The sequence below is a fragment of the Salvelinus namaycush genome, chromosome 42 (assembly GCF_016432855.1).
Source record: "Salvelinus namaycush isolate Seneca chromosome 42, SaNama_1.0, whole genome shotgun sequence".
Classification (NCBI taxonomy): domain Eukaryota; kingdom Metazoa; phylum Chordata; class Actinopteri; order Salmoniformes; family Salmonidae; genus Salvelinus; species Salvelinus namaycush.
In genome coordinates, this window is record NC_052348.1 from 14,049,578 (window position 1) to 14,063,883 (window position 14,306).

General features: G+C 45.2%; 1 protein-coding gene across 5 annotated transcripts in view; it reads right to left on the minus strand.

Annotated features, from left to right (window-relative positions):
- LOC120034790 (type II inositol 3,4-bisphosphate 4-phosphatase-like) overlaps positions 1–14,306 on the minus strand; it is a 144,817-nt gene that overhangs the window by 68,871 nt on the left and 61,640 nt on the right. For all 5 annotated transcript variants that reach the window (XM_038981409.1, XM_038981410.1, XM_038981407.1 and 2 more), the window contains 2 exons: positions 12,830–12,960; positions 1,769–1,873 (listed from right to left, as the gene is read on the minus strand). In XM_038981409.1, coding sequence (XP_038837337.1) covers positions 1,769–1,873; positions 12,830–12,960 — 236 coding nt within the window. The remainder of the gene's footprint in view (positions 1–1,768; positions 1,874–12,829; positions 12,961–14,306) is intronic.

Sequence of the window (14,306 nt, forward strand, 5' to 3'; positions counted from 1 at the left end):
TAACATTTACCATTAAACATTTCACCAAATAATAGAGGAAAATTACTCAAAAATGTGAGGACTGCGATTCGTATCCATTTAAAAGTAATCACATTTATTACAGTTACGCAATAAGAACACAATTTGCAAATGGTACATACCAGAAATCTTCACGATAAAAAGGAAACAAAATATCCTTCTTAAAATAAGTCATAACAGCGTAGAATATTCACCACTATGACATACAGTACCAACGTATATCAGGTTTACCAATGACTCCATGATCTAAGTTAAAGCTTAACTTTTATTCCTCCAAGAGCGCCAATTGTCTAATTAACATCACTTTGATGGCCCAAAACATTACAACAAAGACATGAAGACCCACACATTCTGGGATCTAATCACCACACCTCAACACTGTATGATAAGAGCACACCTGTGTTGCTCTTCTTTGAACTCTCCGCCGTCCGGTGAACAGAATGACAGTTTCTCTGTAACAATAAATCTGTACGCTTACAGTACAATTAAACATATCAATCTTCACAGCTCTTCCTGAACTCTTGAGACAATCCAAACATGAATTTTTCTAGCCAGTCGCTAGTCGCTAGTATCACCTTCTCTCATTCTCTCACTACATGATCAATAGTGGAACGCAAATACAAATACAAAAGCTATGCATGGTTTGGTTTCTTTGGGATGAAGGAAAAACCAAACTAGAGGAAATACTACTATAATTCCTAACAAGCACAGAAAACTAGGTGACTAATAGAAAGGACGCTGATGTCATTTACATGGATGGCCGCATGTTTAATTAACACATGCTTTCTTGGAACGTAAGGCAAAGTGAATAGTTTTTCACCCCAAAGAAAACAACTGCCAAGGGAGTGACGAGACTAGACTATGTGGAAGCCATTTTATCAACAAACAAAGCATCACCGTGTGTTTCAAGAGCTATTATGTCTTCTGAAACTTGTCAGCAGAAACCAAGCTGAACCAGGAACGATCTCTTTCAACACATTCTCCCTCTTTCTCAAGGGCGGTAGACTTCTGACTAACCCTTCTTTTTGACCAGTCAGTCAGTGGTCATGGTTTTGGCTAACAGCTCCATTCTCCTTATTGTAAGTCCCTGATGTGCTGAGTAGTCGAGATCTGTGTCAAGGCTTGTCTAGCCTTCAACTTTACAATCAATCAAACGGTGAGAGAAGTCGAAACTGAGGAACATTCCCCCAGAGCTAGCGCGTTTGCAGTTACTGAGCGCATTCCAGAGCTAGCGTGTAGAAGCGTGTCAGCGGCCATAATGCATTTTGACAAGTCCAGGGCTGAACTACAGAGAGGTGAGTATTGGGGTTGGTTGTAGAGGGAGATGGAAGCTCTAAGCCAGGCTATTCTGTGTATTCCCTCTCAGGGCCAAACGCGTAGGGCTTCGTTAGACCATTGTCTGTCTGTCTGTCTGTCAGAGTTAATGTGCACCTGTCAGCACCCCAGATGCCTCTGATCCGCGCCTTGTCCGCTCTCCTGACAAGAGAAGAAGTAGAGCAAAGGATGTGAACTCTTGAACTGTAGCGGCTGTAGGTGACGTTCAATACCACAGTGCTCATTCCCAGCAGCTGGAAAAACCTCATGAAGTTGTAATAGTCAGGGTTATATTCATTAGGGCACACCATAACCCTGAAAAGTAAAATGTAGATTTCTTATTGGACAAGTCAAGCTAGTCCTTCCCGGTTTTAATCCATTTTTGGTGCCTAATGAATACAACCCGTATGCTTTATAGGTACATTTGGACACACACCTGTTTGTCTAGGACACGTCACCCTCATCCTCTGGGTGTGCAGGTTGATAGGGATGAACTCTAGATACCTCTGGGCCTTGCTGCAGCTCGGCTTGAACGACGGACCTGGAAAAGATAGCAAAGAAAAGATGTGTCAGTATTGAACACATTGCAAGCCATAACGATGTATATAATTGAAAGAGGCTTTCCACGTCAGGCAGAATGCCTCATAGTACAGCCCAGTGACGCCCTACACTCCTTCCCACTCTGGTCTTCCAACGCTTAGTGGTCTCTCTCAAATCGACACTGTTAGCTCAACTTTAAAGCGTCACTGCATCATGCAACTGAGAATACGCGGAAAGCATCAAATTCAGCTTCTTCATCTTCAACGTCATAGATTACAAGATCATGTTATCAAACTCATAGACCAAACACAGAAGCCTGTCGGCTGCATGCCACCAATCCTTAAGGAGTCACACCCTTGAGTACAGAACTGTTTCGTCTGGACCCAGGAGTGTATTCATTACGCCGATTCTGTTGCAAAACGTTCCTTAAACGTTCCTTAAATGGAATGAAACGGGGAAGGACCTACCTGAATCTGTCCAATAGAAACCCTTGTTGTTGTTGCAAAACGTAACTGTTTGCAACTGTTTGGACGAATGATTACACCCCAGTTCATTACTAGCCTGTGCTTCTTATCTGGCTGAGCTTGTAGCTCCAATTATGACCCTCACATGTCAGTACAGACATAAATATATACCTTATAAAAATACAGCTATTACAAACACCTATATCTTCTAATGGACACGTTATGCATAGCTACTGTATAATCACTTTAAAGCCTGGATTTACCTTCCAATGCAAGATATTTAGAAATATATATCACAGATACCAGAGACTTCTCTGCATTTCAAAACCAGCTCAATTCCAAATCAGGCCTTCCAAAGCATCCACTAATGTACAGTGTAATCCTCTAAGCATAGGATTTGATCCCCTTTTGCACCACTTGCTTTGTACCAAACTTCCAATTAAAACTGTACCCCCAAAAGATAAAGCACAGGCTTATGCTGAAGATGAAAAACACTATCTGACGCTCCACGCCGGTAGCGTACATCTTAAATATGTAAATAGAGCTGGCAAACTTTCTTTGAAATAGGGCTAAGCTTTTAAGAACAGTCAAATAACGCAGGCTATCTGACATGTTGTGGTGTTTGCTGAAGGAGAGGGTATTTGTGTGAGTCAAGATAAAGGTAGGGAAAGAACAGGTGCACACACACACACACACACACACACACACACACACACACACACACACACACACACACACACACACACACACACACACACACACACACACACACACGAGGGAAAATCATATTCTCCTCAAACAAACATTTGAAGTTCTCTTCCAAATTAGTTCCACATCAAAACATTTTAATTGGGGTTTCTCTCGATTCGATCAGAACTCTGTGTTTCCAGCTTTGAGAAATTCCACGCAACTCAAACAATCAATCAGACATTCAAACATGGGGGAAAAAACACGTTGATGTGTCTGCATAAGGACTGGATGCATACACCCTTCTCCTGTGTATTCCAGTTGAGCAGATAGGTCTATACATCCCATTTGTCAACATAATGTTGGAATCCCATTTTAGACAAAAGTCCTTTCAGCCAAGACTATAATAAACTGTTCCAAGTAGATGTTTGCGGTGCTAATTCCAAATATATATCCACAGGGAAAAGCACATGCAGGATACCAAAGTTAGATGCTCAGTAATTTCATTTACTTAGATATCCTGCTTGTGCTTTTCCCTGTGGATATATATTTTACATCCCATTTCCCCATCCCACCCAGCGTTAGGAGGACCCAGTGAGCGCTCACACGTGCAGGAGTCAGTGTGCACAAGTGTCCCCACTACCACCCATGAAACATTTAACTGCTGTCTTCCAGTGGGCTACACTTACAACATGCTACCCTGATGCTAGCACATCTGGTCTCCAGCTGTTTAGTTACAGATGTCCACACAGGCTCCATATTATTGACTGTACATTTTTGTACAGGCCCTACATGGGTTGCTAGCTAGGGTTCAAGTCTGTTTCATTCCTTTGCCATGTGTGATGGCCAAATACCCAAATCATATCCGGCTATTCGTTTAATATCTGTATCACCACCGTTCAAAAGCTCCTAGTTTGGCAGCCATCTTGATATTCTTGTTTCTGACGTCACATATTCATCTGTAGCATTTAGCTAAACATGCCCTATGGCCTCTCCCAGCTGTGCTAGGTTGAGCGATCTCTTACGGCTGATGCTAAAGTCTGCCAGGGGCCTTGCCATCACTTCAGCTCAGTGGGCTGCCGTCAGTCACTCTGTCAACTGTGTGCACTGGGAACGGGGGCTAATCGAGCTAGCGACCGGTGCTGGTTAGACGAATTAGCCGTATCAAATTCCCATCTGTTTGCCCAGGTGGTCAGTCTGTGTGACAGGAGGGAGCCAGGATACTGACCCACACACAGCTGGCTGGCCAGAGTGGAGGGGGTTGGAGTGGAGGGACTCTCTCACTCTGATTTAACCCTGATCTTACCAAGTAAGTTGACTGTGAACACATTCTCATTTACAGCAACGACCTGGAGAATAGTTACAGGGGAGAGGAGGGGGGTTGAATGAGCCAATTGGAAGCTGGGGATGATTATGTGGCCATGATGGTATGAGGGACAGATTGGGAATTTAGCCAGGATGGTTAACACCATGGGATCTTTAGTGATCACAGAGAGTCAGGACACCCGTTTAACATCCCATCCAAAAGACAGCACCTTACACAAGACAATGTCCCCAATCACTGCCCTGGGGCATTGGGATATTTTGGTAGGGACCAAAGGAAAGAGTGCCTCTTACTGGCACTCCAACACCACTTCCAGCAGCATCTGGTCTCCCATCCAGGACCAACCCTGCTTAGCTTCAGAGGCAAGCCAGCAGTGGGATGTAGGGTCCCTCTCTCTCAGCCTGAAGACACATTATGTGAGCCGTGAAGACACATTACGTGATGCCTTTGGATCGCTAACTTCAGAAACGGTTGATCAATCCACTAACGATTACAGACGGTGGCAGAAAGTACCTTCTCCTTCCTGTACCAATCCATCCATGAACAAAGTCAATATCCTCTTTGATTAGGGCCATTTCAACCATCTGGAGAGTTCAAAAATCCTTTCCAATGCAGTATCACACATCCTTCTAAATGAAAATCCAATATGTAGCAGTAGTAGCAGCAGCAGCAGCAGCAGCATCCAACCAGGCCTGGTAGCTAGCTAGCAGTGTAGACTTTAAAGAAGCTTAACAGTGGGGGGGGCTGATGCTGAGGAAAGCAGAGGAACGCAGCGAAAGCCGCAGCGTTCACAGGCTCCTCAGGCCGCCTCAGGACACACTTGGCACAGCAAACAAGACTCCCAAATAACCACCGCCGGGACGGGAGGCCGGGGTTCAGATGGATGCTGGGATGGATTTGTGCATTTAACATTTTTCCTATTCTCCCTCCACTCCTCTTGTGCGGTGCAGACAGGGATACATTTGTTGGGGTGGCTCAGGGAATTCTCTCAGAGTGTATCCGAGGATTTCCTTTCATTCAAATAGCAGGCAACTTTGAGCTCCCACCGTGGAGGAACTGGAAACCCACTGGTGGTGTCTGTAGACTGTCTAAAACATACAGAACTACAGTGGCTCATACACTGGCGACACTGCTCACAAGCTACTTCATCCCTCTGGCTCCTCTGTAACAATATAACAAGACTATTTAGTCTAAAAGGGGGACTTTGCTCTTAGGCCGTCACTATGATTGAAGAGCGAGTGACAGACGGGTCTTCACTGTAGCTGACCAATGGCGTAGGAAGGCCAACAAACATTCACTAACGGGATTAACCAAGCTTCTAATTCGCCGGCCGGCAAACAATAGGAGTGGGAGAGATGATTAATTAATTAATGGAGGTATTAGAGCATCTGAAGTATGCTGAGGTCATTCCAGCTTAATAAGTATGAATAAAAGGAAAACACCCGTTTTGTTTTTGAAACTGTGGAAGCGTTTCCCCCGACTACTGGCACAAAGAGTTTCCCCCGACTACTGGCACAAATCCCCACAGACTACTGGCGCACAACGCAGTGCATTCATCCTCCTCAAACCCCCACAGACTACTGGTACACAACGCAGTGCGTCCATCCTCCTCAAACCCCCACAGACTACTGGTACACAACGTAGTGCGTCCATCCTCCTCAAACCCCCACAGACTACTGGTACACAACGCAGTGCGTCCATCCTCCTCAAACCCCCACAGACTACTGGTACACAACGCAGTGCGTCCATCCTCCTCAAACCCCCACAGACTACTGGTACACAACGTAGTGCGTCCATCCTCCTCAAACCCCCACAGACTACTGGTACACAACGCAGTGCGTCCATCCTCCTCAAACCCCCACAGACTACTGGTACACAACGCAATGCGTCCATCCTCCCTCCCTCCTCTTCAATCTCACTTTCCCTCTCCCCCACTTTCTCACTCTCTCACTTGTAACATTGCAACTAGCCACCACACACACACCTCTTTCTCTCTCCATCTTTCTTACATCTCTCTATCCTCCCACTCCCCACCTCTCCTTTAATCACATTAGGTATCAATAATTAACCTGGTTGCTGCCTTCTCTGCCCGGCTCGTTTAGTGTTGTCTGTCACTGCCCCGATTTAATGCGGTGCTGGATTATAGGCGGCGAGGGCCCTCTCCTCTGCTGCACGGTGTCCAACGCCTAGCAGCTAACTTGATCATCACACAATGCAGCATCTGGCCATGCAGGGAGAGCTGTCATGAAGCATTTCAACCCACGCCGCTTTGCTCTCTACTTAGTAGATGGTGTGTATGTGTGTGTGTGCGGGATGGAGCGGCCATCGTCGCTCATCAGAGGGTCGCAGGGAAAAAAACACCTTGACAAATATCTCATTACGGAATGAGAGGTGTGGGAGGAAAAATCTATCACTCCATCAGGATTCTATGGCCGCTGGGACCCAAGGAAGCTGGGATAGAGGGTCGATAGAGGGATGGAGGGAGGGATAGAGTGAGAGAAAGAGAGAAAGGGAGAGAAATTGAGAGAGAGTTGTTATGGCTCGTGCTGTGACCCTTCAAGCATTGTGTTGTGGAAGTCTATTGAATTTGGTTGAGGACAGAAATAGATAATTTGATAGTGCCAAATAATATCTGTCATTTTGTGTGTGTGTGTGTGTGTGTGTGTGTGTGTGTGTGTGTGTGTGTGTGTGTGTGTGTGTGTGTGTGTGTGTGTGTGTGTGAGATTCAGCCAAACAGTTAAGTGTCTAAGTTTTGTTCTGCATCTTGTCAGTAGGAATCAGCAGGATAAGCGTGTAAACCCTATCAATATCAGATGAACCCCCCCCCCCCCCCCCCACACACACACACACACACACACACACACACACACACACAGAGTAGCACTCAATCAGCTTCCCCTTGTCAACAAAATGATTATCACGTAATTCTTCATTATCCCCCTTAACCTGCGTAGAAACTTTGTTGCTATGGAAACTAACCCAGCAGAAGACAGAAACACTGGAGAGTGTGTTTTCTGCTCTCCAGGAAGAAGGGAAGTGGTAAAGAAGAAACAAAGGTGACTCGAGGCGGCCATCGGTCCCCAAGGCATCAGTCCTCACCCAGTGTCATTTTTTTACCCAGGATTAAATTCCGGATCTAATCGACACGCATCAATTATTCAAACATTAGTCAGATGAGTTCAACTCGATATGTGACATTGACTGTCTGTAGGATAATGTAAAATATGTAATTCTGTTTTATATAGGGCTGGGAGGGTTGTTTTCCTGGCTACGTGACCTGGCCACATTATAGACTATTAGGCCCAGAGTTTTTCTTACTCAGGTCTTGTTTCTCGTTCAAGGCAGCAGCTGCTCTCTCTGGGGTTTATTATCGATCCCCATTAGGTCCTGCCAAGGCAGCAGCTGCTCTTCCTGGGTTTTATTATCGATCCCCATTAGGTCCTGCCAAGGCAGCAGCTGCTCTTCCTGGGGTTTATTATCGATCCCCATTAGGTCCTCCCAAGGCAGCAGCTGCTCTTCCTGGGTTTTATTATCGATCCCCATTAGGTCCTGCCAAGGCAGCAGCTGCTCTTCCTGGGGTTTATTATCGATCCCCATTAGGTCCTGCCAAGGCAGCAGCTACTCTTCCTGGGGTTTATTATCGATCCCCATTAGGTCCTGCCAAGGCAGCAGCTGCTCTTCCTGGGGTTTATTATCGATCCCCATTAGGTCCTGCCAAGGCAGCAGCTGCTCTTCCTGGGGTTTTATTATCGATCCCCATTAGGTCCTGCCAAGGCAGCAGCTGCTCTTCCTGGGGTTTATAATCGATCCCCATTAGGTCCTGCCAAGGCAGCAGCTACTCTTCCTGGGGTTTATTATCGATCCCCATTAGGTCCTGCCAAGGCAGCAGCTACTCTTCCTGGGGTTTATTATCGATCCCCATTAGGTCCTGCCAAGGCAGCAGCTACTCTTCCTGGGTTTTATTATCGATCCCCATTAGGTCCTGCCAAGGCAGCAGCTACTCTTCCTGGGTTCCAAACAAATTAAGACAAACAAATGCAATAAAATAAAACAGTACACTTATTACACCACTACATATCTACATTATATTTATAATACCACCATACATACAGTATGTTTGTGAAGAGTCCATGTGCTAGCACTCTTCACAGTCCGTGTTGGTCCATAAGGTGTAGTTTTATGTTTATGTTACAGCTTGCATGAGTTACTTGATGTGGAATAGAGTTCCATGTAGTCATGGCTCTGTGTAGTACTGTGTGTTTTCCAGAGTCTGTTCTGGACTCGGGGACTTTGAAGAGACTCCTGGTAGCATGTCTTGTGGGGTATCTTGTGGGGTATGCATTTGGTATTCCTTCAAACTGCACGCAGAGACATACAAATGATATCCACATGTTCATCTGACTCTGGGGAAGTAGAGAAAGGGCTTGATTGCCAAAATCCCAAAGTGTCCCTTTAAAATAGTTGCCAATATTAGTGGGTTTTGTGACGAATGATCCACCAGGTTCAATGAAATGATTGGAGCAGAGTTTGCCGTTTTGCCCAAAATGTCATTTAAGGTCGCCAAATCTTTTTACTATCATTCTTTATATCCTTTATCTTTGTTTCATAGTACATTTTTCTTCTTCTTTTTGTTTAGTTTAGTCACATGATTTCTCATTTTACAGTACGTTTGCCGATCAGCTGTGCAGCCTGACTTATTTGGCATTCCTTTTTCCTCGTCCCTCTCAACCATAAATGTTTTCAATTCCTCATCAATCTACAGGGATTTAACAGTTTTTACAGTCATTTTCTTAATGGGTGCATGCTTATTAGTAACTGGAATAAGCAATTTCATAAAAGTGTAGTGTCTGGTTGCTCCTCATTACACACCAAAGACCAGCAAATATTCTTAACATCTTCAACACTACAAAACCTCTGGTATGATCTCTTATCCTCCCGAGTGGTGCAGCGGTCTAAGGCACTGCATCTCAGTGCAAGAGGCGTCACTATAGTACCTGGTTGGAATCCAGGCTGTATCACATCCAGCCGTGATTGGGAGTCCCATAGGGCTGAGCACATTTGGCCCAGCGTCGTCGGGGTTTGGCCGGAGTGGGCCGTCATTGTAAAAAAAGTATTTGTTCTGAACTGACTTGCCTAGTTAAATAAAATATATATATATTTTAAATACACTGTATTAGGCCCAGTCTTTGGAACTTTGGTTTTCCTAGATATGGCTACTATACTATGATCACTACATCCAATGGATCTGGATACTGCTTTAGAGCAGACTTCTCCAGCATTAGTAAAGATCTGATCAATACATGTGGATTATTTCATTCCTGTGCTGTTTGTAAATACCCATAGTGATTTCATGAACCTTGTTCCTTAGGCTACATACTGTATATTAACGTGGGCTATTTTTTAGCACTTGTCTGGGATGCTTGATTGTTTTTAATCACTTTACTAGGAGGCTTATCAGAGGTAGACATGACAGTGACTTAAAAAAAATAAAAATAATTAGGGGTGGATCAGCTTAAAATTGCAGAAAGATTGTTGCTTCCATCAATGTAATTGTCTGCATAATTTCTGTGCGTGTGCGTGATTTCCTGCAAGACAGGAATGTCAGTGTTCTGCCATGGCCAGCGAAGAGCCCGGATCTCAATCCCATTGAGCACGTCTGGGACCTGTTGGATCGGAGGGTGAGGGCTAGGGCCATTCCCCCCAGAAATGTCCGGGACCTTGCAGGTGCCTTGGTGGAAGAGTGGGGTAACATCTCACAGCATGAACTGGCAAATCTGTTGCAGTCCATGAGGAGGAGATGCACTGCAGTACTTAATGCAGCTGGTGGCCACACCAGATACTGACTGTTACTTTTGATTTTGACCCCCCCCCCCCCTTTGTTCAGGGACACATTATTAATTTATCTTAGTCACATGTCTGTGGAACTTGTTCAGTTTATGTCTCAGTTGTTGAATCTTGTTATGTTCATACAAATACTTAAACATGTTAAGTTTGCTGACAATAAACACAGTTGACAGTGAGAGGACGTTTCTTTTTTTGCTGAGTTTAGTAAAGGTATAAAATATATGGATGAGCAGTGACAGAGCGGCTAAGATGCAATAGATCAGGGGTGTCAAACTCATTCCACGGAGGGCCTAGTGTCTGCAGGTTTTTGGTTTTTCCTTTCAATAAAGCCCTAGACAACCAGGTGTGGGGAGTTCCTAACTAATTAGTGATGTTAATTCATCAATCAAGTACAAGGGAGGAGCGAAAACCCGCAGACACTCGGCCCCCCGTGGAATGAGTTTGACACCTGTGCAATAGATGGTAAAGAATGCTCGCTTCAAGGCTCGCTTCAAGGCAAATAACACTGAGACATGCATGAGAGCACCAGCTGTTCTGGACGACTGTGTGATCACGCTCTCCGCAGCCGATGTGAGTAAGACCTTTAAACAGGTCAACATTCACAAGGCCACAGGGCCAGACGGATACCAGGACGTGTACTGCGATCATGCGCTGACCAACTGGCAAGTATCTTCACTGACATTTTCAACCTCTCCCTGTCCGAGTCTGTAATACCAACATGTTTTAAGCAGACGATCATAGTCCCTGTGCCCAAGAACACTAAGATAACCTGCCTAAATGACTACCGACCCGTAGCACTCATGACTGTAGCCATGAAGTCCTTTGAAAGACTTGTCATGGTTCACATCAACACCATTATCTCAGAAACCCTAGACCCACTCCAATTTGCATACTGCCCGAACAGATCCACAGATGATGCAATCTCTATTGCACTCCACACTGCCCTTTCCCATCTGGACACCTATGTGATAATGCTATTCATTGACTACAGCTCAGTGTTCAACACCATAGCGCCCTCAATAAGCTAAGGACACTGGGACTAAACACATCCCTCTGCAACTGGATCCTGGACTTCCTGACGGGCCGCCCTGTGGTAAGGGTAGGTAACAACACGTCCGCCACGCTGATCCTCAACACAGGGGCCCCTCAGGGGTGCGTGCTCAGTTCCCTCCTGTACTCCCTGTTCACTCATGACTGCAAGGCCAGGCACAACTCTAACACCATCATTAAGTTTGCAGATGACACAACAGTGGTAGGCCTGATCGCCGACAATGACGAGACAGCCTATAGGGAGGAGGTCAGAGACCTGGCCGGGTGGTGCCAGGACAATAACCTCCCCCTCAACGTGATCAAGACAAAGGAGATGATTGTGGACTACAGGAAAAGGAGGACCGAGCACGCCCCCATTCTCATCGACGGGGCTGAAGTGGAGCAGGTTGAGAGCTTCAAGTTCCTTGGTGTCCACATCACCAACAAACTAACATGGTCCAAGCACACCAAGACAGTCGTGAAGAGGGCACGACAAAACCTATTCCCCAACGAGGAGACTGAAAAGATTTGGCATGGGTCCTCAGATCGTCAAAAGGTTCTACAGCTGCACCATCGAGAGCATCCTGACTGGTTGCGTCACTGCCTGGTATGGTAACTGCTTGGCCTCCGACCGCAAGGCACTACAGAGGGTAGTGCGTACAGCCCAGTACATCACTCCTCCTGGGGCATCACTCCTGCCATCCAGGACCTCTATACCAGAGAAGTCCAGCCACCCAAGTCATAGACTGTTCTCTCTGCTACCGCACGACAAGCGGTACCGGAGCACCAAGTCTAGGATCCAAGATGCTTCTAAACAGCTTCTACCCCCAAGCCATAAGACTCCTGAACATCTAATCAAATAGCTACACAGACTATTTGCATTGCCACCATTGCCCTCTATTACGCCACTGCTACATGTACATATTACCTCAATTACCTCGACTAACCGGTGTCCCCGAACATTGACTCTGTACTGGTACCCCCTGTATATAGTCTTGCTATTGTTATTTGACTGCTGCTCTTTAACTACTTGTTCTTATTCGTATTTTTTCAACTGCATTGTTGGTTAGGGGCTTGTATGTAAGCATTTCACTGTAAGGTCTACACCTGTTGTATTCGGCACGTGACTAATAGACTTGATTTGATGTACATTTGCAGCAGCACTACGACAACTCAGCGACGGTAGGAGAGTCAGTGCTTGGGTCATTGATAAGTCATTGCCTCAGACTCCATCTCTTTACCAAGCAATGATAAGTACAAAGGTATCCGCTGCATCCCAATCCACTGGAGACGTAGGAACATGTGTTTTGTCTGTTTGACAAGGACGAAATGTGAAACATCGGCAATTACAGAAACGTAGGCAATATGGTAAACAAAAACAAGAAAAGGCCAAACAAAACACAAAGACGATTCAGCAAGGGTGTTCACAGAGAGGGATTTCAGAAATGCCTGCTTCTTCCCAAGGGTACCCCTACTCGTTTTAGAGGTGGAGAGCATCATAGCATGATATAGGGCATAAAGCAGTGTGTGTGCATAGTGTAAATATGTGTGTGCGTATAGTGACTATGTGTGTGTCCATGCTTGCCTGTGTGCATGTAGTAAGTCTTACCAGTGATCTTATTCAGCTCAGCCAGGGTCTCCTGGTAGGCAGCTATGACCTGTCCATAACGGCCAATCACCTCCTTCCTCAGGTTGTCCCAGTGGGGAGACAGTTCCCCAAGGTCCCTCAGCTCCTGTATCCTGGAATGACATGGGATCCACAGGGAATGTCAATGAGAGATACTGTTATGAATTTTATGAATAATAACTAAATGATGTATACATTTAACGTAGAACTATAACTAACAGAATTCTACCCTGTCATTGTATGAAATTTATTAGAATCCTAAATCTATAAATCTGATGTGTGTAGTTTTAGTCAGAATTAGAGGACAAGGACTTTTTGTTCCTTTTTAGTATGTAAGCAGGGTGCAAGTGTGAGACAATGTATGATATAAGAGGAGCTATCGACAGACAAGCTCTACTACTGTGTTCCTTTCAGGACATTCTGTCCCCACCCAGGGAGGGGAGAGACCTTGGGCTTGTAGTAGATTGTATAACAGGTGTCAGACAATGTATGAGAAGAAGACTTGTGAACTATATTGTCATTGTTTCTGAGAGGAGAAGGGACATTTATGACGAAATGTGAGGTATATTGACCAATGTACAGGACATGATAGGCAGAGCGCTCTCGTAAATACATTTTCTGACTATTGTGGCTGGGCCTCCGTCTGATTCATTTCAACCAGTTTCTTACAAATTCTGGGTTTCAGGCTGAGTAATTCATTCAATTGGGTATTATGAACACTGAGAACAAAATTCTCTTCACAGATACATGGGTCGTTACGGAGTACAAGGAATTTCTCAACCGGACTCTGTCAGCTCAGTTCAATCAAACCCATATCCCATTGACACAGAAAGGGAGAGAGAAAGTAAGGAGAGCGACAGAGTAAGAACAGAGAGAGAGAGAGAGAGAGACAGTAAATCAATCAATACATTTTATTTGTAAAGCCCGGCCGAGCAAGCAGAGACATAAGCAGAAAGCACAGTGGCCAGGAAACTAAAATAACTCCTTAGAAGGAAGAAACGTAGAGAGGGAACCCGGCTCAGAAGGAAGGCATATCCCTGTTCTGTCTTTTCTGGGTAGAGATATACAGGAATGTCACTGAGAGGATACAGATCATTACAGAATACATGCATGCATTTTGTAAATCCAGACATTCATCAAGATTACTTTGGCAGGTTCACCACAACCACATACAGTATTATCCAGCAAGACTGAACCTATTCTATGACCCCCTGCTCCCAGCATCATCTAATGCTATTGTGCTGGCTCATGGCCAATAGCACGGGTAGATTGCCTCCACTGTGACTAATGCTGTTCATTGTCTTCTGGTTTGAGTCATAAGACCCCAACTGTCACAGTGGTGAGTGTATTAACAGACCGTTTAACACCTCTCTGATGCATGCAGGAACACACACATACACACACACCATTTACCCCATCCCTGAGCCTCACTGCTTAGTCGATAGACTGATCATTATGA